The sequence below is a fragment of the Protomyctophum bolini genome, assembly GCF_963924005.1.
Source record: "Protomyctophum bolini genome assembly, chromosome: 5".
In the NCBI taxonomy this organism is placed as follows: Eukaryota; Metazoa; Chordata; class Actinopteri; order Myctophiformes; family Myctophidae; genus Protomyctophum; species Protomyctophum bolini.
In genome coordinates this window covers 28,178,790-28,201,397 of record NC_137866.1, presented here as the reverse complement: position 1 = coordinate 28,201,397, position 22,608 = coordinate 28,178,790, and the positions used below count along the sequence as shown (strand labels likewise).

The window sequence follows — 22,608 nt, the reverse complement described above, 5'->3', positions numbered from 1 at the left end:
TGAAAGTACTTCAAGATTGTACTAACTATTCTGGCTGCGCTTGCAATACATGGACATGGAATACATATCCACAATTTGCAAATGTCAATTAACACTAACAGCATGGAAAAAGAACAGTCAAAATGTCAAAATATCTTAAACCATTACATGTGCTACCTGACAAAACAAATGACAGTGTTTTAGACTGCATGTCAATCTAAAGTTTAAATCATATTTAAAGAGCACAGGAGTCATATTGATATATTTTTGTTACATACAAGTATAAAGCAACCTTCATAGCTCTATATCAATTAAATTGATAAAAAATTATGAAGTCCTATGGGTCCTATATTTTGAGAAAGAAGATGTTTGTACAACTGTGTTTTTTCAATAGTTGTAGTAGGGAAAACAGCTTTAAAATATTTTAATCCATCACACTCATGCATAATATGGGACTATTAGTGTGTTGTGATCAAAGAGCTATATCAAATCACACAGACACTAAGGTGACCAAACCTGTTGCGAAAATTGAACAAACATCAATATACAGTACATTGTCATATTGTGTTGAAATTGACAACCGTATTAGCTGCAATATTATATGAACAGTTGCAATATGCAACATATAAAGCATGAACTACTCCTTTAACTGAGCTAGAATGGGAAACCTACAGTCAGCCAATAGATAACTCTGCTTGGTATCACGTGACCAAATACGGAAGTTTGATGTTCTTCAGTGGTTGCTGCAAAGCAAAGTATACACAATCTTCTTATGATTTGCCGTTTTTTCTAAATGGAATTTTAAGTTCTCAACTCACCGATTTGAAACATATTGGTTTTGTTAAAACAACGAAACGGTCAAAATGACCCAAGCTGAGAGAGAACAAGAAAACGGGAAGGAGAAGGACAAGGAGCGAGAGAAAGAGAAAGACAAGGAGCAGCAGCGTGGGGTCAAACGACCCATCGCCCCCCCGGCGATCCCAGAACCTCTTCAAGAAGTAAGATGAAACATAGAATATTTAGAGACGTACACTGTACACATATAGTAATATACACTTTGACTTCTATATAAAAAAACTGTAAATCATGTAAGAGTGTTTGATTGATTGAAGTATTTATTAACAGTTTGCAGAATCATAGTACATTTCAAGCACAAGCTGCACAACTCAATACAAAAACTGTTAACTGTGAGTGAGTGGACGACCCAATAAAGTATCACACTTGTTTACATCTTGTTCAATTCATCAAAACATTTAGAGACGTACAAATTTACACTTCTATTCAGCCAAAGAACAACGGGAATTCATCATAAAGGAGGAAAAAATGGAAAAGAAACGTATACATTGAGGGGAAAGGGGGGGGGGGGGGTGTCTGTAGGTGTCTGATTTGTGCCGAATCTGGGTTGTATTTAGACAGGTACATGGGTATCTTGGTGGTGTATCGAATCTTGTGGACCAGACCCATTGTAAGATGCTGTACTCTGTTGTCAACCATCCAGCCTGTCAAAGTGGGCAGGGGTGGGTTCAGGGAGTGAGGCCAATTAGTAGCCTGACCAGTTTGTTTTGGGAAGTCTGGAGCCTTGTTTTAAGGGCCTTTGAAGTGCTGTGGTACCAAGAGGTGCATGCATAGTCGAAGAAACCTTGTACGAGGGCTCCTGTTAGGGTAGTCAAGGTGTTTTTGTTGACCAGTGAGGATATCCTGTACAGGAATCTTGTTCTTTGGTTGACTTTTTTTTTTACACATACGGTGTATCTGTCTACAAATAATATATATAAGCATATATTATGTAGTCATAACATAACTCTATGGTTGTAACTGGCAAACTCAAGGTATCATAAGTTTAAGCTACTGTAGCTAGCTCTGGTCCATATAGCGTTAGAGGCTTGAGCATCATTTTACCTGTCATCTTCAACACACACACAAACACACACACACACACACACACACATATATATATATATCACATATAAAAACGGTATTTTGAACCGTAATCACAAAAAGCCTTTATATGAGGCAATGCCTTTTTTATAGTAGGCTGGCGCTGTGGTGGAATTTCCATTCTCTGCCTAATGCATGGCTCGATGTTCAGTATTGTACTCTGCAACTTATATTGTTTTGTCTATTTATTTTCTTCAGCAAATACAAAGCAACTTTGTAGTTGTCATCCACCCTGGTTCGCGGTCACTCAGGATCGGCAGAGCAACTGATACACTTCCAGTGACAATCCCTCACGTGATAGGCCTCAGACACAAGCAGAATGGACAGCCCAAACATGAAGACGCATGGCTAATAAGAGAGGGTCTGAATGTAAGTTACTAATGATCGTATTCGGACATTACATAATTTAGTCATTATTAGTCTTCCTGTCTTTAACTATAATATGGCTCCTTGTTCCACTGCACTTAATAACTAGTCTGCAGTGCCCTGCAGACTAGTGTTGTCTCTCTCTACTTCCTTTACACTCATATTTCCACAATTTCAGCAAAATCTTTTGTAAATGGGGGATAGGGATATAAAATGGGAGGTTGCATATGCCTGGAGTCCTGTCATATATATATTTTGTCTCATTAAAAAGAAGGAAATAGTTTTAAGTTTCTAGGGGATTCTATTCCCCTGTACTGCTCTCCCGCCAACAGAAACCAGAGAGTGGTGAACAGAGACAGAATGGTCTTAAAATGGTTGATCAGGCCATCTGGTCCAAGAAGATGTCTAATGGGGTGCGGAGGACGCCAGTTTCAGCTGAACAGGTGTGTGTTGTATGGTGTCGTCTTTGTGTTGGGTGTGTGTGTTGTATGGTGTGTGTGTTGTATGGTGTCGTCTTTGTGTTGGGTGTGTGTTGTATGGTGTCGTCTTTGTGTTGGGTGTGTGTGTTGTATGGTGTCGTCTTTGTGTTGGGTGTGTGTGTTGTATGGTGTCGTCTTTGTGTTGGGTGTGTGTGTTGTATGGTGTCGTCTTTGTGTTGGGTGTGTGTTGTATGGTGTCGTCTTTGTGTTGGGTGTGTGTTGTATGGTGTCGTCTTTGTGTTGGGTGTGTGTTGTATGGTGTTGGGTGTGTGTGTTGTATGGTGTCGTCTTTGTGTTGGGTGTGTGTGTTGTATGGTGTCGTCTTTGTGTTGGGTGTGTGTGTTGTATGGTGTCATCTTTGTGTTGGGTGTGTGTTGTATGGTGTTGGGTGTGTGTGTTGTATGGTGTCGTCTTTGTGTTGGGTGTGTGTGCGGACATACAGATCCTGTATGTTTTAGTGAGGGTTGCTAATGGCAACAATAAGGCACTTTGTTCCTCTCATCAGCACCACATATTGTTGCTTCCTCTTTGAATAGCATTGAATTGATGTGCTGAAATGGAAATAGTTCTCATTGACAGGATAAACGTTTTCTTTTTTAAATATATGTTTACTATATAATTTCATTCTTTAAACGTCCAAACTTCAAAGGAGGCTTGTTTCTAATTGTTTGTGTGTGTGTGTGTGTGTGTGTGTGTGTGTGTGTGTGTGTGTGTGTGTGTGTGTGCGCGACATGCATGCATTGGTGCACCCTCAGGCCAGGTCATACAACCGTCAGATCCGTCCAGGCGTTCTTGACAGCAGCTCCAGGGTGAAGTGGACCAGCACAGCCCACCACCCTCAGCACCTGGTGGGGGAGGAGGTCAGTCAGTCTGTCTAACTCAGTACCTGGTGGGGGAGGAGGTCAACCATCTATCTCTCCGTCTGTCAACCTCCATCGTTATTCTGTCCTCCCTCGCTCCTGTCAACCTCCATCGTTATTCTGTCCTCCCTCGCTCCTGTCAACCTCCATCGTTATTCTGTCCTCCCTCTCTCCTGTCAACCTCCATCGTTATTCTGTCCTCCCTCTCTCCTGTCAACCTCCATCGTTATTCTGTCCTCCCTCGCTCCTGTCAACCTCCATCGTTATTCTGTCCTCCCTCGCTCCTGTCAACCTCCATCGTTACTCTGTCCTCCCTCGCTCCTGTCAACCTCCATCGTTACTCTGTCCTCCCTCGCTCCTGTCAACCTCCATCGTTACTCTGTCCTCTCTCTCTCCTGCAGGCGCTGTATGTGAACCCATCAGATTGTTATGACATGCACTGGCCCATGGTGAGGGGACAGCTCAATGTGCACACTGGTCCAGGGGGCTCTCTGACAGCTGTCCTGACCGACCTGGAGACCATCTGGACCCACGTCATCCAGAAGAACCTGGAGATCCCCCTCAAAGACCTAAAGGTAAAAACAACAACATTTACATTCAGCTCAGGCATTGTCATGACGCTGCAAGCTTGAATCCAATCCAATTCAAAGGAGCTTTATTGGCATGAGAAAACACGTTTGCATTGCCAAAACAAGTGTCAAAATACAATACAAACTGTTGAAAATGGAGGAAGTATATACAGTTGGAGGAGGTACAGCATTTTGTAGACAGAGCTATGTCACATTGCATCGTTAATCGTTCTATACATGTTATACAGGGTATAAAGCTTTTTTGAAACATAGCAGCATTTTGTTGCAGTCATTTTGGGACAAGACTATATAAATTGTATACACCAATCAGATTTAAGATGTGTATGAAGGTCGCAGCTCTGTTTAAATCCCATGAAAGGGCCCATCTAAAAAATATGAAGTACTGTGTCACACACACACGCACACACACACACACACACACAGTGTATAGAGCGTCGCAGTCCCGCCCCCTTTCATGATGACAAAAGGCCCAGGAAATAATTCCCCATGCATTTTTCCCATAGACATTTCAAAAAGTATTTATTTAAAGATCTGTAAGCCTCGAACAAAGCCAACTCGGATCGTGACAAATCATGACGACAAACAATATTTTGGGCAGAACAACAAAAAAAGTGTTGTACCCTGCACTTTTTTTCTTCTTTCTATTTAAGGATGGATTATTTGTTCGGCCCAACATTTTTGGTTTGTTGTCATGATTTGTCATGAACCGAGTTGGCATTGACCGTGACTTTAAAGGCCATTAAATAAATACTTTTTGAAATGTCTATGGGGAAAATGAATGGGGAATTATTTCCTGGGCCTGTCGTCGTCGTGAAAGGGGGCGGGGCTGCGACGCTCTATAGTCTGTATCATATTTGGCTGTTAACCGTTTCTGATTGGTTGTCAGTATTACAGGTGCATCCTATTGGTGCCTGACATCTACAACAGACAGCACATCAAGGAGTTGGTCAACATGCTGCTTCTTAACATGGGCTTCTCTGGTAATGCATACACACATACACACATACCCATGCAAACTATTACTACTACACGATCAGAGTGTAACCCTGTGTCCCTCCCATGCTGTGCATGCAGCCATCATTGTGCACCAGGAGTCAGTGTGCGCTACGTTTGGCAGTGGGCTGAGTAGTGCCTGTGTGGTGGATGTCGGGGACCAGAAGACCAGCCTGTGCTGCGTAGAGGACGGGGTATCCCACCGCAACTCCCGGTAGGAGCAGCCTGGAAGCCCTGACGTATCATGCACAGAAAATAGGCACCAAGGTGCAAGTGCTGAAACCTTTACCACTGAGCAACTAGAGCCTACAGTACCTGCTTGCCTGCTCAGGGGATAAATGTAATCTTGGCCATCAGGACCATAGTTTTGCGTGCATGCTTGTCAACACAGTGACTTGACCCCGCAGTGAGTTAGTAATGGATGGTTGGATGCTTATCTTCAGATGCTGAACTTAAGCATGCCAAAGTAACTTTAGCGTCACTTTAAAAGAGCTGTACTGGCTCCCTTCTCCTAACAATAGAATCATTAGCTCTGCACAAGCACACAGACATACTCACTGACCCTCTTAATATAGAGAGCCAGCCTCCTGAATAGACTCACACTGTAAAAAACAATATACATATAATATATTATCTACAATTCAACCTTTGTCTGTGTGTTATTTTGCCCGTCTGCCTGCAGGTTATGTCTGGCATATGGTGGGTCAGATGTGACTCGCAGTTTCTTCTGGCTCCTGCAGAGGGCAGGCTTTCCCTACAGAGAATGTCAGCTGTCCAATAGACTAGACTGTCAGCTACTACAACAGCTCAAAGAGACCTTCTGTCACTTAAACCAGGTGTGTGTGGAGGGGGGGGGGATATCCTACTAACTCCATGAGATACAAAAAAAATGCTACCTTTGCTCTCCTCAACTGCAAAGAGATATTGAGGACACAGAATTTAGGACTTTGAACACAAATACAGTACCTTTTTTCTGTTCAAAAAGGACATATCAGGACTACAAGATCATGAGTTCCGCACTCGTTTCCCAGAAGCCCCAGCTCTTCTGTATCAGGTTCGACTAGGAGATGAGAAATTACAGGTAATTTATTACAAATGCCAAAGAACAATTTTAGCTTTCTTAGGGCCCACACACACACACACACACACACACACACAGACAGATCATCCTCTCTCTGTTTCTCTCTCGTTCACATTTCTTCATTTCAGGCACCTATGGGCCTGTTCTATCCTACAACATTTGGCATCGTGGGTCAGAAGATGACATCACTGCAGTACCGTTCCCAGGGCGACCCAGAGGACCCTCACGATGAGCACTACCTGCTGGGCACCCAGAGTAAACAGGACCAGGTAACACACACACACACACACACACACACACACACACACACACACACACACACACACACACACACACTAACTCAGTGGTTTTCAACCAGTGGTCCAGGGACCACCACTGGTGCTTGAGAGGGTTCCAGGTGGTCCCCAGCTAAATGATGGAGAGTTGGTAACCAAATTAACTAGATCTTTAACTCTTGAGAGCGTAACATGAAACCAAATTGGTTACATTTTACGCTCTCAAGAGTTACATATTAAATCTGAATTACTTAGTTAATTTACAATAAGTCTAGACAATTAAAGAATGTAGAAGAATTGTTATTTTGGTCAACATTTGCCTGTTATCTCTCCGAAATACAGCATGGAATTGTGGACAAAGACAAAATACTTTAGTTTTGGGTCTGAGAGGCTAAATGTCATCAAATGGTGGTTGGTGGCTCAAATGCTGAATAAATAGTGGGCCCTGGGATATATATATATATAATATAATGTCTGTTCCTTCTCTTTGCCTTTCTCTCTGTGCACTCCCTTTCCACTTCATTCTCCCCATCTACGGTACTCCATCTTCAACCTCTTCCTGTCTCTCTTTCCTCCCACCTCCATTTTTCTCTCTCCCCACCCTTCTCCCTTCAAACCCTCTCCAGTCCTCCAAATCCTCTGCAGACAGAAAGCCCGTCTCCAGACCAGGAGGGGGCGGTGTGGAAGGCGAGCTGAGTGGACAGGGAGGGAGCGGCGACCCCTCTGACCCCACCAGGCCTGGTGGTGGTGGTGGAGGAGGCAGTGGTTTTGGTGGTGGGAGCCAGACAGAGATGGAAATGGGGCCTTCCCAGGGAGAGGGTCTTCTGGGGGCCAGAGAGGTAGAGGAGCCCCCCTCCTCCAGCCTGCTCTCCAGGAAGACGGCCATCATGAGCCAGTTTGAGAGCAAGGCCCTGGGCCTGGACAAGGCCATACTGCACAGCATCGACTGTTGCGGTGAGGAGCGGAAGAGGGCAATTTCTGTAACATAAGACACCAGCCTAATACACAATGGGGACAACATTGCGAATAAACGATGCGAAAATCTCACATCAAAACTACTCTTATAATAGATGCATCATTCATAACCTGCCTTTATACATGGTGAGAAATCAACCTGGTTCCGAATACAAATGGCATCACTCTGTTGTGTACATCTACCTGTATGTGTATGCGCTGACGGTCTAAACAATAGACCGAAAAGATATACAGTATTCTGGAAAATGTATCTCAGACATTGTTGGGGACAGGTTAGACAGCTCGATGGGTTGCTATGGTTACTATGGTCACGTGGTGTTGGGTGGTGTCAGACAGGTAGTAAAGTCAGCTGTTCACCTGGGTGGCATTTCATGAATGGAAGGAGAGGGGGTGAATGACGGGGAAGTCCAACTTTGCTGACTGCTTTATAAACGCAAATGCTAAGACAACGCACTTTGTTATGATGCCAAACCCATTGTTTTTAACTACCTTTAATAAATGAATAAAACGCAGTACACTGGAGAAGTGAGTCCTTGGCATGCAGCGCGTCTGGCAGTACATTTCCCCGCTTTTAGCCTCTCGGTGGCTTAATTAATAATAAGTTCGTCGCCATACAGACACTAAAACAACGCTGCTGGTGTGTAAAAACCTTAAGATTATTGTATGTTTTCCACAAACTGACTAATCACAACATGGTGAAAAACATTCCCAAACCATTCACAAAGAAATTATATAAAAATAGTAAAAGCATTTGACACAAGGTATGAAAGTAAGACCCGTTTTAATTAAACATAATTATCTTTGTTCATTTGGCAGCGTCTGATGAGACAAAGCGTAAGATGTACAGCTCCATCCTGGTGGTGGGAGGAGGCCTGATGTTCCACGGTGCCCAGGAGTTCCTACTCCATCGCATCATCAACAAGATGCCGCCCTCTTTCAGGAGGCTGGTGGACAACGTGGAAGTCATCACACGTCCCAAGGTGATCATCTGATACTGTTTTTACACCCAAGAGTTAAATTAACGGGACGCCCGCTGGCCTAGCGGTCCAGGCGCTTACCACATATAGGCACATGCCTGACAGCATGTCGCAGGTGTGCGTCGCGATCCTGACCTTTGCTGTGGGTCATTCCCTATCTCTCTCTCCATGTTTCCTGTCTCTCTCCAATGTCCTATCAATAAAGGCAGAAAAGCCCTCCAAAAATATTACAAAAAACCAAAGTTAAATGAACTGAGGACTTGACTGTAGGACATGTAATGCCCTCAACCTCATTGGCACTTCTGTGGTACTGGTGAGTGGTGACTCAGCCACTTACTGCATGTATCTCGTAGGCAGAGAACTGGTTGTGAAGTGAGTACGAATCTGCCTAATGGCCTCTTTAACCAATTTAAATCTGGCATCCCTATTTTGGGCAAGTTATTACGGTATATATATTTTCCCTTAAAACAAATAATGCATTGCAATGTGTTGAGCTTGTAGATCAACTATTTCTGCTGCACAACATTGTTGTAGGACTACGGTATATAGGGCTTGAGTGGTTACTCCTTTCTGTCCTGTTATTTTTCCACCGTAATATCTAATAGAACAGAAATGCCTTTTTTTTTTAAAGGGTAACTTTACTTAGACCTGTCTTTGAGGGGGACATGAACTGACTGTAAATGAGAACCTCAATGCCTGTGCTGGAACAATAATCATAAACAGGATTTTGGTTAATTCCAAACAAAGTTCAACAAGGAGCTTATTTTACTATCCTTTCCAAATTCCAACCATAGCAATCGTCTACGAAATCGAATCAAATGCTTCAGTCTAGACCACAGATTACTATATGTACTGTACACTTTGGTGGGGATTCAATGGGTAATGTATGCCAACCAAATGTTCAATAAATCATCCAGCATGTTACTAAATTCATGCATCGGTCACTGGCATATACATTTGATGGTAGGTCACTAATACATTTTAAGAGTACTAGTGATATTCTGATATACACGTGACTGTGTGCACTTTCTGCAGGACATGGACCCTCGTCTGATCTCGTGGAAAGGCGGGGCGGTGCTGGCGTGTTTGGACACCACCCAGGAGATGTGGATCCACCAGAGAGAGTGGCATCGCTTTGGTGTCCGCATGCTCAGAGAGAGGGCCGCATTCGTCTGGTGACCAGGCAGTGACCACCGAGAATGTTCTCATGAAATGAAAACATGTGCGCTGAGAGAGGGCCGTATTCATCAGGTGAACAACGTACACCGGTATTATGCTCTCATGTGCAAGTATTTAATGGTGGTACATTTCGAGCCACCAGGCTCTTCATCATATCTTGGGAACACGAGAACATCCACATGAAATTAACTAGGTGACCTTGAGCAAGGTATTGCGTCCCTAGCATGCCCCAAAGGAGCTCTGCTCTGTGGCTGTGTGCTTGGACCTTCATGTGGAGGAGAGGGAGGCTTCAAAACCAATTTCAAATGCAATGAGTTGAGCTTGTAGATCGTCTTTTTTCGCTATTCGTCTTACGATGAAGTACATAGAAGAGAATCATTCTGAAATATTTTCATTGGTTGAGATGGAGAGAGGAACCAGAGAGATAATAGTGTTACACTGGAGTTAAATTGTTTTTCCAACATATCTTTTGGGGGCCGGATAAACATGAGATGCCAAATAAATCCATACAATGGTATATACCTCTCACTGCATGTCTGAAATGAAGCATAACATTTGGGGGGTCTTTTAAAGGTACGTGATTTGTCTGAATCTGGATTAAACGTCACCTACAGTGTAGGTTTTTGTTTTGTACATAAATGGGTTATTCACCCCTGTAATAGTTTGTATATACACTAGTGAATCAAAATAAATGTCATTGAGACAGCAACTTTATAACTGTAATTAATTACATTTGGAGAAATCTGGGATTCCTCTCATTTTGTTGTTAAAATCCAATCTAACCACTAATAGAGATCCTCAACTTTGCTTGACTTGTTTACCAAACCTTGGGCATTCTCATGATTACTTGCCAAAATCTCCAGATCTGATGACCAAATGTTTAATGCATGTAGACCTGAGACCGATTAAAAAAAATGCCTTCTAAAACTAGAGGTGCTCCGATCGATCACAGATCGGCCGATTTTCACTCCAAATGACTCATCCCATTTAAGTGGTATAAAGGTCAATCGGATAAATAGTATAATAAAGTTTTGCATCTTTAGGACAGGCCTAAATCTCCCCTTCCTCCCCACACACAAGAACAGTTTTGATATAATTTAGGAAATATTCAAATTTTCCCCTTGCGCACAAGAGAGGTCAGAGATTAGTGAGAGGTCCCAATAAACCTGATCGGAGCATCTCTATCTAAAACCTGACCTAAGTTTTCTGAAAACCTTTAAATGATGTCTCTATATGCATAGCAACAACTAATGAGACAGAGGTAGCTCTCGGATAAAGGTGTTACAACCGGTCTAAATGGGTTACAGGATGTAATGATAGGCTCAAATGTCAACTCTAAGCAGTAGCAAAAGGTGATTTAATGGCATAACTATTTGAGTGAAATAGGATAAATATCATGCCAGTAAACATGTTTAAACAGAGCAAATGTTTATTCAAACATAAGGATACAAAACAATGACAAACTAACTTCTTCAATCTCAGCTGGAGGGGGGGGGGACTAACATTTACACCCCTGTGAGATACCATTGTGACAAGTGTACAAATGCAATTGGTCAATTTGATTACATTTGTATTGTACACTCAATAGTTGCAAAAAAGATTTTTACCGTTTAGGGGAGTTTTCGGGAATATACAGTTGCGCACATTTATCCTAATAAATAGAAATCCTGTAAGCATATAGAGCTTGTTGCTTAGCAGGGGGGAAAAAAAGAAAAGCTCTAAATATATTTTAAAATATATATTTTTGTGAACTGAAATGGCAGCTTCCTTACTGATTTTGGGGGCTGTAGTTCCAGACTATATACTAGCATTCGGAGATAGTGGAACAGTTAGGCTACACAAGACTATCGGGAATAGGGAAGGGAGGAAGTGAAGTGCAGCTGCCGTGTTCAGCCACCCTGGCCCCTACGTGTAGGAATTCCCAGGAAGGCGTCAAGAGTCTGCCAATGGCAGAGGCAACCAATGAAGAGGGGATGACAACATCATCATCGCTCAGGTCCTGAACAGAGAGAGGCTGTGCCACCATGCCCCACGCCTACACTAGACGTGTAGGCGTTTACCTAGAGAGACAGTTCATATTATATTATAAAAACATCTCGTATACTTCTCCTTGTCTCCCCTATCGTACTGGAAACTTCAATTACAATGGCTCCTTGCACTCACTGACGGTTGCTTGTAGTGTAGGTGATATAGTAATGTACAGAGCCGAAAGCGGCATCTACCTGTATATGTCTATGGAGCAAGTGGCCTAGACTTTGGGTAATAGAATTCAGGTCCATAATTTAAGGGGGTATGGCAGGGAGCTTACCTTCCTCATCCTCCTCCTCCTCCCATGGGCGGAGCACTGGGACCTCCACCATGGTTTATCCTGCCCATCCTCCTCCTACCACCAGGGGGACCTGGGGGACTAGTGGAACAAAGGGGAGATGAGAGAAAACTAAGTATGGTAATAACATCACACTGGTGATGGAACCACTGATAAATAAAAGCTATTGCACAATGGGAGTATTCAATGCATGGTCAAAGTATTGGGATTAATGCAGTAATAGGACACACCACTTGCATAACAGTGTTACATTCATTACGAGGCCTTTTCCTCTTGTGTAAGTTGTGAGCAATTTAAACCAAGCATCAATGAGTGAAATGCCTAGCAACCAAATGTACTTTACTTTGCAATTCATTCTATTTCAGCAGTTTTGTTTTAAACATGGCCAGGCTAGCCAGAGAGCCAATTTGCAATTGTAGGCAGGACTCGCTAATTGTCAGTATGTTTTGAGTAACTACCCCAGGGATATTTGATACTACCCATAATGCAGACAGAGTAACATGGGGACCTACCCTTTGCCATCATTGAATCGTGAGGTACCAGATTTTCCATCCTTTGTCAAATCAGGCTGAACCAGAGACTGAAAGCTGGAAGACAACAAGGAGCAATTTAAATATTTCATTAGGGTTATTTTTTAGACGTACTTCCATTTAGAGATTTTAGACAGTCCAGCACAGAGAGAAACTAGAATGATGCAATTTGGTTGCCTCTTGCAATAAATTTAACCAGACTTTATATAAGTGGAGATGCCAATGTCATAATAATAAAACCCCATAGATTATGATGACACAATAATGCAAAACCCCATAGACCCAAACTAGTTACTCTAGAAAGAACACAATACAATACAATGAAAATAACAACAGTCTGGTTGGTTGCCCTGTGGTACCACACTAAATAAATGGGACAAATAAGAAAGATATAATGCCAGAACAGACCCAATCTAGGAACCCATCCCAGGGTCTGTCTTAAAAGATCTGGTTAACTCATTTAGGATGGGAAACTCCTTTTGATGTTAAGAATGATGTGTTATGCTTTAGCTATTGAAAAATAGCAGATCTACGCTATGAGCTTGTAGATCTGCTATCTTTGAAAATGTGTGGCGCAAATTTGGAATATATGTTCTTTCAGAGCAAACATTTTTAACTCATAGATTGGCAACATGAAGTCTGAGATCCTTGAGGGAGAACACCCGTTTATTAGACCCCTGCAGTGTCTTGTTGGTATAACTCAAAGTGAATTAGATGTGTTGATGCTGTCAATTGGGCATTATTGTACAGGTTATGATTAGAGTATAATAATTATGGTAATATGAGTGAATCAGTGACGTGTGCCTGATCTGGGGCGGTTGACTCACAACAGGCCAATGAACTCCACTGCTCCCCAAAACAGGTCAACCAGCAAGGACAGTCGCCACGGCGACTGTGTCCTGTTGTCAAGAACCTGACCTGAAAGGAGGGGGGGAAGACAGGAGAACATCAACAAACCATGGAGTGCCTTAAGACAATGTAGCCTACTTCATCTCGTCACCATGAAAGCAATGAGTTTGATTGAATACTTTATTAGCAGTTTGCAGGGGAAAAGGTCGGTCATTGTCCATGGAATGCTAAATCGATTAAAAGTAAACCATTGGCCAAGTAATCAATGCCACTGGCTGACGCCAAAATTAATGAAATCCAGTGTAGCAGGTGGACTCGGGTTATATTTTCGGCCTAAGCATACTGTATTTACAAGATAATAAATATACGTCTAAAAACAAACTAGTTTAACTTGAGACAAGCTATATTACTTGCAAGCTATACTGTATGTATAGGCCTGTCAAAACACTGTTGGCCAACCCAACGTCAATGTTTTGTACGACGAATCGCCGACAGAACAAAAACGTGAATGTCTACTTATATGCTCCAAATGCAGACGATAGATCGCTAATAAAACCACCGACTTACCATTGGACACGTACACCATCTTCACAGCAACTCGCTGCTGCTGTTTACGATCTGGATTCTGGAATGTACTTCCGCATCCGTTGTACACGTTATGCATCGCTTTCAGACGTTCACACTGTTCTTAATAGCTTTGTCCAGCAGATGGCACTGTCTTACCGCCATAACACTTGTTAAACACACTTCATTTTGTTTTTTGTTTGTTTCCAAAGACTTGTCAAGAAGTGTAAATACTGTGGAAAGTCTGTAGATATACCCCCCCTTTTATGCATATACCCTATATGAATTCCTGACTTTAAATGTCACCTATCAAAAACATGCAATGAGATTATGTTTATGGGAAATCAAAATAATAATAGTAGGCCCTACAAACGGCAAATGAATAACCAACGTGGGTTATATTTCCAAGTTAACGAGGACAATTTGGGGAGACGAGCGGCGACAGTATGGGCAGTCTCATTTTGGTAAGTTACAAGTGTTTTATATTTTCAGTTTATGAGAAAACCGAGCTCACCTTGTTAGAAGAAACAAACTTAGCCTAACTTTTAGCCAAAGACACACACGAGTGTCTTTGACCAGACCTGGCTGTCAATTTGCTACTGGTTCAATGTTTTCTGACACATTTGACTAGTCCTGACCGTCTGTGTGTGTGTTGCACTGGTTCGGTTTGGCCCAGTCAGCATTAAAACACTAATATATACTCACATTTGAGGTATACACGGGCCGAATATAAGTATAACAGTGACACTATAGGCCAAACCCAATAGCTTCGTATTTAACAGCATTCCACAAAAATACTCAAAGTTGGCCATTTAGCCTACTTCTGTTCTTGGTCTCATTCTGACATTTTTTCTTTTTCATGCTCTTTCTCGCTTACTTTCTCCCATTTCCATGCTTTCTCACGTTGACATGAGCTTCTTCCACTCCTAGTTGTCCAAGCCCATGTAGACATTACAGATTATCTACATACTATATGTTAATTGCCAATGCTTTACATGATGCTACTGCAGCTTTGTCCAAGTGTCCAAAAAAGTGATGGAGAGAATCGCTTGTAGGCCTACGTCTGCATGAGAGAGATTCAAACCCTGGATGCTGTGACTGTGTTGTGTACTCTAGTTACATCAGTCCTCCAGGGCTCCCACCCACAGAGAAACACTTGACCACCTGCTACAATGTTCATTTTATTACATAAAGTGGAGATAAGTGGGGCATTATCTAGCGTTTAATGTAACTCAATGGTGGACTTGAACTGATAGGTTCAATCGTTCAAATCCCAGACAATATATGTGGGCACTGGGCAGCACTTGACAAATTGAGCTTCAAAGCTATATAACCAGTAGCTTGTTTATAAATTGCAAGGTTGGACACAGGGTATGAGAATTTTATTTGATATCTTCATCTTTAAGTCTGCTGGCAGAACTCCTTTTTGATCCATTGCCCTGGGCTGCGGTCTGCAGTTTCACCCCAGTGTCCCAGACTCTGTGGCAATGTTAATTGTCCCCTCCACCAACACCCTGTTCTCTGGCCTTGATTGCAGCTGCTGGCTGGTGAAGTCACTGTGATGTGGGTGTTGGGTGAGGTCACCAAGAGAGAGAGAGGGAGAGAAGGATGGTGGGGAGAGATAGGAATAGAAAAAGAGGAGAGCTAGACAGACAGAGAGAGAGAGAGAGGGACTGAGAGACAGAGAGACAGAGGTTGAGATTGTGTGTTTGTATTTGAGAGGAAATGAGACAGAAATGAGACAAACCAGCTGGGTGTTCGAGACAATGAATGAGGCTGATACAAAAAGAGAGGAGTTGATGGCGCCCCTCAGTGGCATTCTAGTGTGTGGGCCGCGGGACAGAGTTGAGGTATTGTTGTAATGTGGGAGACATGAGGGGAAAGACTCATGGTAATGCTGGGAGCATGTAGGAGGTAGGCGGACAAAGAGAGGAGAGACGAGTGCGCTTTCTAACGCCGGAGCACAAAGACCCTTTTGGGGTTGGTTTGTTCTGGTACTTCCCCCTGTCTCACTGGCGTCACACTCACAGAACACAACAGGATTGCAGTACAACAACAAAATCGAGAAAAGCAGAATACAACATGACAGAGCAGAGCACAATAGAGCAGGAAGCAACTGAACAGAGAAGATGATGGCCTGACAAGTGACAATACAAGAGACACGCCAGCATTGACTGGATCAGTCCAGGCTAAGCTGGGTTGGGTTCGTTCTGCTGGGCTGAACTTCAAGTCCAATTTTATTACCCTAGGCGAATGTACGCAGACACATATAAACCTAAACCGAGCCATAGTATGTTTTTCAAGCCAGGGATTTACCAAGCATGTTTTTGTGAAGTCAAAATGTTTTGACACAAGAAAACTGCTTGTTTATTTAAATATGAATAAACACAAATGACAATTCATTTCTGCAGGACTTTGTATGGACTATGTATATTCTTTTCTCTCTGTATGGAATGTATTAATTATGATTAAGCTGTGATTAATCTGATTTCATTTTTTATGTTTGACAGCCATATATGAAAAGTTGAATAAATATAGATGTAATACAAAAAAGGGGGAAAATAATAATAATAATATTAATAATAGCTTTTCTTGTTGCATGCAATAGCTCGGGATATTTTATTGTGTCAAGGAAAGGTGATGCTTGTGTGGAAATTCAATTTCCCTCTTGCTGAAAATAAGATTAGTTGATAGAGGGGAAATAGTTAATCAGTAGCCCATGACGTTCTGTGTTAGGTGCAAACCAGGATAATTTTAGTGGTAAAGAGCATGAGTCTAGCTAGGCTTCTATCCCTGGGTGAACTTGGCTCTTATGCATCTTCCTCTGTGTGCTGTCTTTCTACATGCAGGGCCCTTGGGGGAGATTTCCCTATGTCTGTGATTTATAGAATGAAATGCTGTGCTTTCATACAGAAAGGCAGTGTTCTCCCTCTTTCTTTAGGTTGTATGGTCCTTACTTTTTGTTGTTTGTATGTTTTGTTTTTTAATTTTAAACGGTACAGAAAGGTGACTGGGAGAGGTACAGGAGGATGCCGTATTGGAGATGCAGTGCAGGAGGAAGGATCTATGTCGTTCATATCATATGCAAAATGCGGGCACGTGTGGTTTAGAGGGGTAAGTAACATTGAGTCATTACCAGCCATAGGCAGCCATTGTTTTTGAGGCTTTCCAAAATGTTCCCCAAATCAGATTGCTGAATCGTTCTCGCTCCCATTTATTTCAGTTCACCTCTTGACCTCATGGTGCGGCTGAGAACGTTTTTATTGTCGTTGGAATGGGTTCTAAGGAGGAAGGTTGTGTCAACCTCCAATTGAAGTGGAATAAAAGGAAAGGATAAAAACAGCAGTTAGAAGGTCATCTGATGGCAGCATTCAGCAATAAGCCAAGCAACCTACTAGAAAGTCCCTAGCAGCTGCCACGCTTTACACCCCCCCCCCCCCCCCGCTTCACATTCAAACCCCCTCTGATCTGATTCTCCACCCATGGGCACTGTGGTTGAGTGCCAGGTATACTCAAAGATGTTGAATGGGAACTTAAGGAGGGAATTGAGAAGGGGTGTGTGAATGCGTGTGTGCATGTGAAGTAAAAACGCCGAGGTAAATTGGGCAGACAGGCAGGATGCCAAACGCTTCTTTCAAATATGGTAAATTCAATGTGAGGAATGGGATAGGGTGGTGTGTGCGTGTGCGTGTGCGTGTGCATGTGCGTGTGCATGTGCGCATGCGCGTGCCTATAGGGAGGCTCAGGGTTTCACCAACCCATGTTGGCTTAAACGTCAGCCTCCTGCTTGTTATGCCCCCAGCACTCTGTTTTTGGCCCCCAATTCTATCGCTCTTTAATGTCTTTGTCTCTGTGTGTGTGTGCGTGCGTGCGTGCGTGGGTGCATGGCAGCATCCGAGAGGCCTTAACACGGTCTCTGACGCGGGGCAGGTTGGCTCGAGAGCTTCCATTTTTAGAGCCGTTCTTTTGATTGGCTCTTTTTACTGTTAGTTTGTTTTAACAACAAGGGCCTCGCTGCCTCATGGAATGACGGGGCGACCTTCTGTTATGTCAGCTGTTACGTGTGGTGTGACCTTTAAATCCCTTCTTTTCTCTCCATTCTTTTATTTTGTCATTCCAGTCAGAATGCATTCTTTCTCTCTCTCTATCTCTCATCCATGTAGTTTCTAGGTTAGTTGTTCTGTACCTCTTTTGTATGAGGGTGGCGACTAAGCTACCGTAAATAAGTGAACATTGTGTTACTGGGTTCAAACTTTGATGGAGAGTGTAAAATGTGGGTGCCAGTGTAAAACGTTGGTTTGCTTTGTCCGCTGATGGATGTGACAGGGCTGAAGAGTGTTTGTTTTAAGGATTTCTGTGGGTTTCATAAATCAGCCCCCTGTGGGGATGGCTTTCTTTTGGACTTGACTGTGAGTTCAAACTAAAGTAGGGCCAGCCAGACCAATATATCAGCCATTATTTGACTTTGTGCGACAAGGTTGCAACATCGGTAATGCTGATTGTGCTGCCAATATGTCCCAATTTTGAACCACTTTCCTGGCGTCCCTATTTTCGGAGTGTCTTATACGAAAGTGTGTGTGCGTGTGCGTTAGAGAAGGGTCTGATTTAAGGTGGGATGAGTGCCCCGTGTCAACACATAACCTATCATGTAACTGAGAGAGTGTGGACGTGCACGTCTGTGTGATCCCACATATGCTCGTTCAGATCTCAAATAGTTCAGAGAATCCTCCATATCATGGGACTGATCTCCTCTGCCCCTCCTTTAGCCACAAACACCATTCTGAATTCTGGCACACGCAAAACCTCTTTTATCTTTCCCCTACTCCTCTATCCAGTCCACCCCACCACCCACCCACCCCTCCATCATCAACTTGGCTCATCTCCATCTTGCTTTTGTCACATGCATCTATCTTTCTATTCCCATGCTGTATGCTAAGATGCTTCTGTAATCTGTAATAGTGCCATGTGGGATAATGTTGAATGGAGGGCATTTCTTGGCTCCCCACTACCAGAACAATTCATTTAGCTGATGCTGTTATCCAGAACAGCTAACCTATAGGCCTATGCAAGGCACGACAGCTGCGAACAAACTTGCTTTGATGATGTTTCGGCCTGTGGATGTTTCATTGTTGCTTTATGTTTGCCGTTATAGTTACCATGAATGACAAGACCATGACACACAGTTTGATTAGACAAACATTCCAGATACCACTAGTGTAGTGTGAGTATTTATTATATGCTCCTTGGTTTGATGATTGTACATGTACATGCATCTACTGTGTCTGGACCTTCAGTACTGCACTGAAAAACCTCTCTGTTAATTTGACTAAGATGTAACTTGGAAAGTTTGTTTGTAGTACTGAAATGTCTTCGTAAAAACACACTATGTTTTGCATACAACAGCTCACTTTAACACTCAAATAATCCTCCACTGATGACACCTATGCCTCTGTTCTGGTTCAGTGTCATCTCTTTAACATCTTAACTGTGATGATAACTCTTGATAATGGCCATGTCTGTCAGCATTATGTTAGCTGCAAACACAGACTCTCTTGCAGAACGTAGTCCACCCTAAGCTAATTGAGAATAAGAAGAGATGTATACCTTGTTATGTTACTTTTCTTGATCAAGTAGGATGTTGGTGAATAGTTTGTTGCTCTAGGATTTATATTTTAGTTTTTCTCACTTGTGTATTTATCTGTTTCTGTATCTCTCTCACTATAAAGCAGATACAAAACTTGTACACAAGCATAAATCAACCTTTTGATCTTATCATTGCTGAACATGGACCACGTTTGCCTAGTCCATTTTCCCGTAAGGCCATGAAGCCAGTTCATTATCCAAAGCTCACATTGAACTGAATAGATGAATGCACTAATCATATTACCATCAAAGGCTTAGTTTCAATGCCAGACCATTGCTTAAGACATTAGATGGCTGAAAAGAAGCTGACTTTGGAGTATGAATTGTTCTCTATCCTTCACCTCAAATTCTTTAGGAATTTGGCCCTCTCATGAGATTGTTTGAGCACCAATATGGGGTCCCAGGACTTTTGCGCACATGTATTAATATGTCCTCATTTAAAAGCTTCAAGTTCATGTAAGCTAAGCCACATGCATGGAAACTGTATACATGTTCTCATCTCTCCCCCTCCAGGGGAAGGTCTGTCCTTGCCCCTGTTGCAATATTTCTATCCTGTTGAACCCTTCTTCTATAAATGGATAACCTTCACTTTATTCCAACTTTAACTCCAAAACATACGTGAACCTTTTTTTCAGCACACATTATACCCGAGTCAACCTCCTCTATGCGGATATGTCCTAACCCTGCTTGTGTTGAAAATGTGTCCTCTTCTAACCCAGTGTTTCCCAGCGTTGGGAACCCCATGTTGTCTGAGGTTTAAATGCACCAGCCTATACCTAGTTTTGGAATGAAGCTCTTAAGGCAGCGGTTCTCAACGTTTTTGGCATGGGGACCCCCAGAAATGCTTTGGCCGTGTCTGGTGACCCCCGCCCCGCCTACCCTCCCCACCCCCAATACAAATCGACCGCTACAATAACCTTAATAATAAGCGAAAATACATCATAAATAACCCATTCTGACCTGAGATCAGATTGTCTTCTACATCCTGACAGTTTTCATTCTGACCTGAGATCAGATTCTAAAAATGTCTTCTATGTCAGTCGCTCTTTGATTTTTCAAAAATAGCAGATCTACAAGCTCGTAGCGTGCCACCGAGTGGCGTGCTACGAGCTTGTAGATCTGCTATTTTTCAATAGCTAAAGCACGACATGATGCACCAAAATGGGTTCCCGCCCAAAATAGGATAAATACTGAAACCAGATATAATCATTAACACATTCAGACCGTACGACATGTGGAAACGTCATAACTAATCCAACCGACTGATTGCGACGACGTGTGTACTCGTCCTAGCGCTTTTTCATTGATTTGATTGAAATTAAAAAAATATATTCCGATTTTTTTCCTTCTCTTTTTTGGGGGTTGGCCTACCCTTCTGCAATGTACTCCTTGCTGTCCACGCATGTGCGTTCTCGTTCACTTCCCTGTTTAGCGATCAGAAAGAAAGGCTCGCCACGCGTAATCTAAGGAGCTCTCCGTGGTTTTGACCAGATGGATATACTTATGTCTTCATTTCTGACTTCAACATGCCCAAACAAATTGGGTGACACCCTCAGAATAATTCTCAATCCACGGGTTGAGAACCCCTTTGTTAAGGTACTCTACACTTGTAACCACAGACCTCCTGTACATTTACATTATATCACTTATATACTGTATGTCTGTCCATTGCCGTAATCTTTCGTGCCATACATTTGCTATGTTCTTTCCTCAGCCTAGTAGGAAATCATCATCTCATCTCAACATCAGTTCTTCTGACCCTACTGTGTTCTTTATCACATCTTGACCAGGCTACCACTGTTAAAGCTTGACTTACTGTTGTATTCATTGGGGACAAAGTATGGATGCAGTGCATCAAATCACATTTATTCTTGTTGAGCGACAAATATATAGGGTGGATGTTTAAGGCGTGGATATGGGGCTTGGGCTCAACCAGGTCTGTTAGGCCCGTTAAACTCTAAAGCAGTGGTTCTCAAACATTTTCATGTCAAGGACCCCACACATTGAAATGTATTTGGCTGCAGACCCCCATCTGGAAATCCTTTCTGCCAAGGACTTGCATAAGAAGATTTGTGCATTTTTCACAATATTGTTTTGACAAAGCCGATCTGCAAGCTCAAAACGGGCAGTAATTGGATGTGCTGTGATCTTGTAGATTAGCTATCCTCCAAAATGTATAAAATAGGGTTTAAGTGGTTAAACTGTTCCTTGTTTTGCTACCTCCCTCGTGGACCCCTGTGGGTCCCCAGATCACACTTTAAGAACCACTACTCTAAAGATATGATACAAATATTATTGTAATTTAAATCCGATATTGTACAATTGCAGAATTGAAGAAAACAGAACAGAAAATATATCAGCACTCAAATGTGCCTAAGATTGCTCTTGAGTGTGCGACTGTGTGTAGATTCTGTTCTTACCAAAGAACAAATCATTGATGAAGAAAGCATTGGTGAATGTAGTAAAAAAAAAAAAACTGCATAAATAGGTCCTAAGAATACATTTCCTCTGTTCAGTTTGTAAATACATATAATCCATTTCTAATGGATGAAGCCTTGGCCTGGAAGGTGGTCAGGTGGTCAACCCTCAACCACTACACTCTCCAGTTGTCGGATCAGCAGTGATTGGGCAAATGACTGCCCAATCAGGAGTTAAACTATTAATCTGGTGTCGGTAAGGTCAGATGTAGAGTTGCTGGCCGGCTCCATATACTGTATGCAGATCTAGGTGATGATCCAGTCTTCTCCATGTATGGCTATCCAGGGTTTGATGAGGTCACTGTCGTGATCTTCATATATGGAGATCCAGGTGATGATAGTCAGCTTCATATAATGGACCTATGGTCTCATTAAGAGAGATTTGATGTCTACTGATTGCATGCGAGAGAATGAAAGATTGTGTGTGAGGGAGATTAGGATTACAAGTACAATTTAGGCATTTTAGCTGAGGCTTTTATTCAGAGCTACTTACAAGTGTGAGATAAGCATGATAAGCATGAACCCTA

The 22,608-nt window shown here is 42.5% G+C and overlaps 2 protein-coding genes across 2 annotated transcripts; one reads left to right on the top strand and one right to left on the bottom strand.

The window, feature by feature from the left end:
• Nucleotides 1–730: 730 nt before the first annotated feature.
• actr8 (actin related protein 8) lies at nucleotides 731–10,312 on the top strand. Its single transcript, XM_080763061.1, has 13 exons — nucleotides 731–977; nucleotides 2,116–2,286; nucleotides 2,616–2,726; nucleotides 3,518–3,622; nucleotides 4,024–4,197; nucleotides 5,099–5,192; nucleotides 5,287–5,419; nucleotides 5,888–6,041; nucleotides 6,191–6,286; nucleotides 6,415–6,555; nucleotides 7,188–7,515; nucleotides 8,353–8,516; nucleotides 9,549–10,312. The coding sequence occupies exons 1-13, from the start codon at nucleotides 843–845 to the stop codon at nucleotides 9,690–9,692; spliced, it is 1,950 nt and encodes a 649-aa protein (XP_080619187.1). The 5' UTR covers nucleotides 731–842; the 3' UTR covers nucleotides 9,693–10,312.
• A 791-nt stretch (nucleotides 10,313–11,103) lies between these two features.
• On the bottom strand, nucleotides 11,104–14,033 carry selenok (selenoprotein K). The gene is made up of 5 exons (XM_080763062.1): nucleotides 13,965–14,033; nucleotides 13,376–13,466; nucleotides 12,531–12,605; nucleotides 12,001–12,099; nucleotides 11,104–11,752 (listed from the first exon to the last, which is right to left on the bottom strand). Exons 1-4 carry the CDS (start codon nucleotides 13,981–13,983, stop codon nucleotides 12,006–12,008), a joined length of 279 nt encoding a protein of 92 aa, XP_080619188.1. The 5' UTR covers nucleotides 13,984–14,033; the 3' UTR covers nucleotides 11,104–11,752; nucleotides 12,001–12,005.
• Between the last annotated feature and the right edge of the window lie 8,575 nt (nucleotides 14,034–22,608).

What these genes read in the sequence shown, in the direction of transcription:
- actr8 (XM_080763061.1), top strand. Translation starts at nt 843, where the DNA reads ATGACCCAAGCTGAGAGAGAACAAGAAAACGGGAAGGAGAAGGACAAG. An exon ending in TCCCCCTCAAAGACCTAAAG is followed by an intron (nt 4,198 to 5,098) that starts GTAAAAACAACA and finishes ATTGGTTGTCAG; the next exon opens with TATTACAGGTGCATCCTATT. An exon ending in CCTTCTGTCACTTAAACCAG is followed by an intron (nt 6,042 to 6,190) that starts GTGTGTGTGGAG and finishes CTGTTCAAAAAG; the next exon opens with GACATATCAGGACTACAAGA.
- selenok (XM_080763062.1), bottom strand. An exon ending in GTGGAGTTCATTGGCCTGTT is followed by an intron (nt 12,606 to 13,375) that starts GTGAGTCAACCG and finishes GTTGTCTTCCAG; the next exon opens with CTTTCAGTCTCTGGTTCAGC. An exon ending in CGATTCAATGATGGCAAAGG is followed by an intron (nt 12,100 to 12,530) that starts GTAGGTCCCCAT and finishes TTGTTCCACTAG; the next exon opens with TCCCCCAGGTCCCCCTGGTG.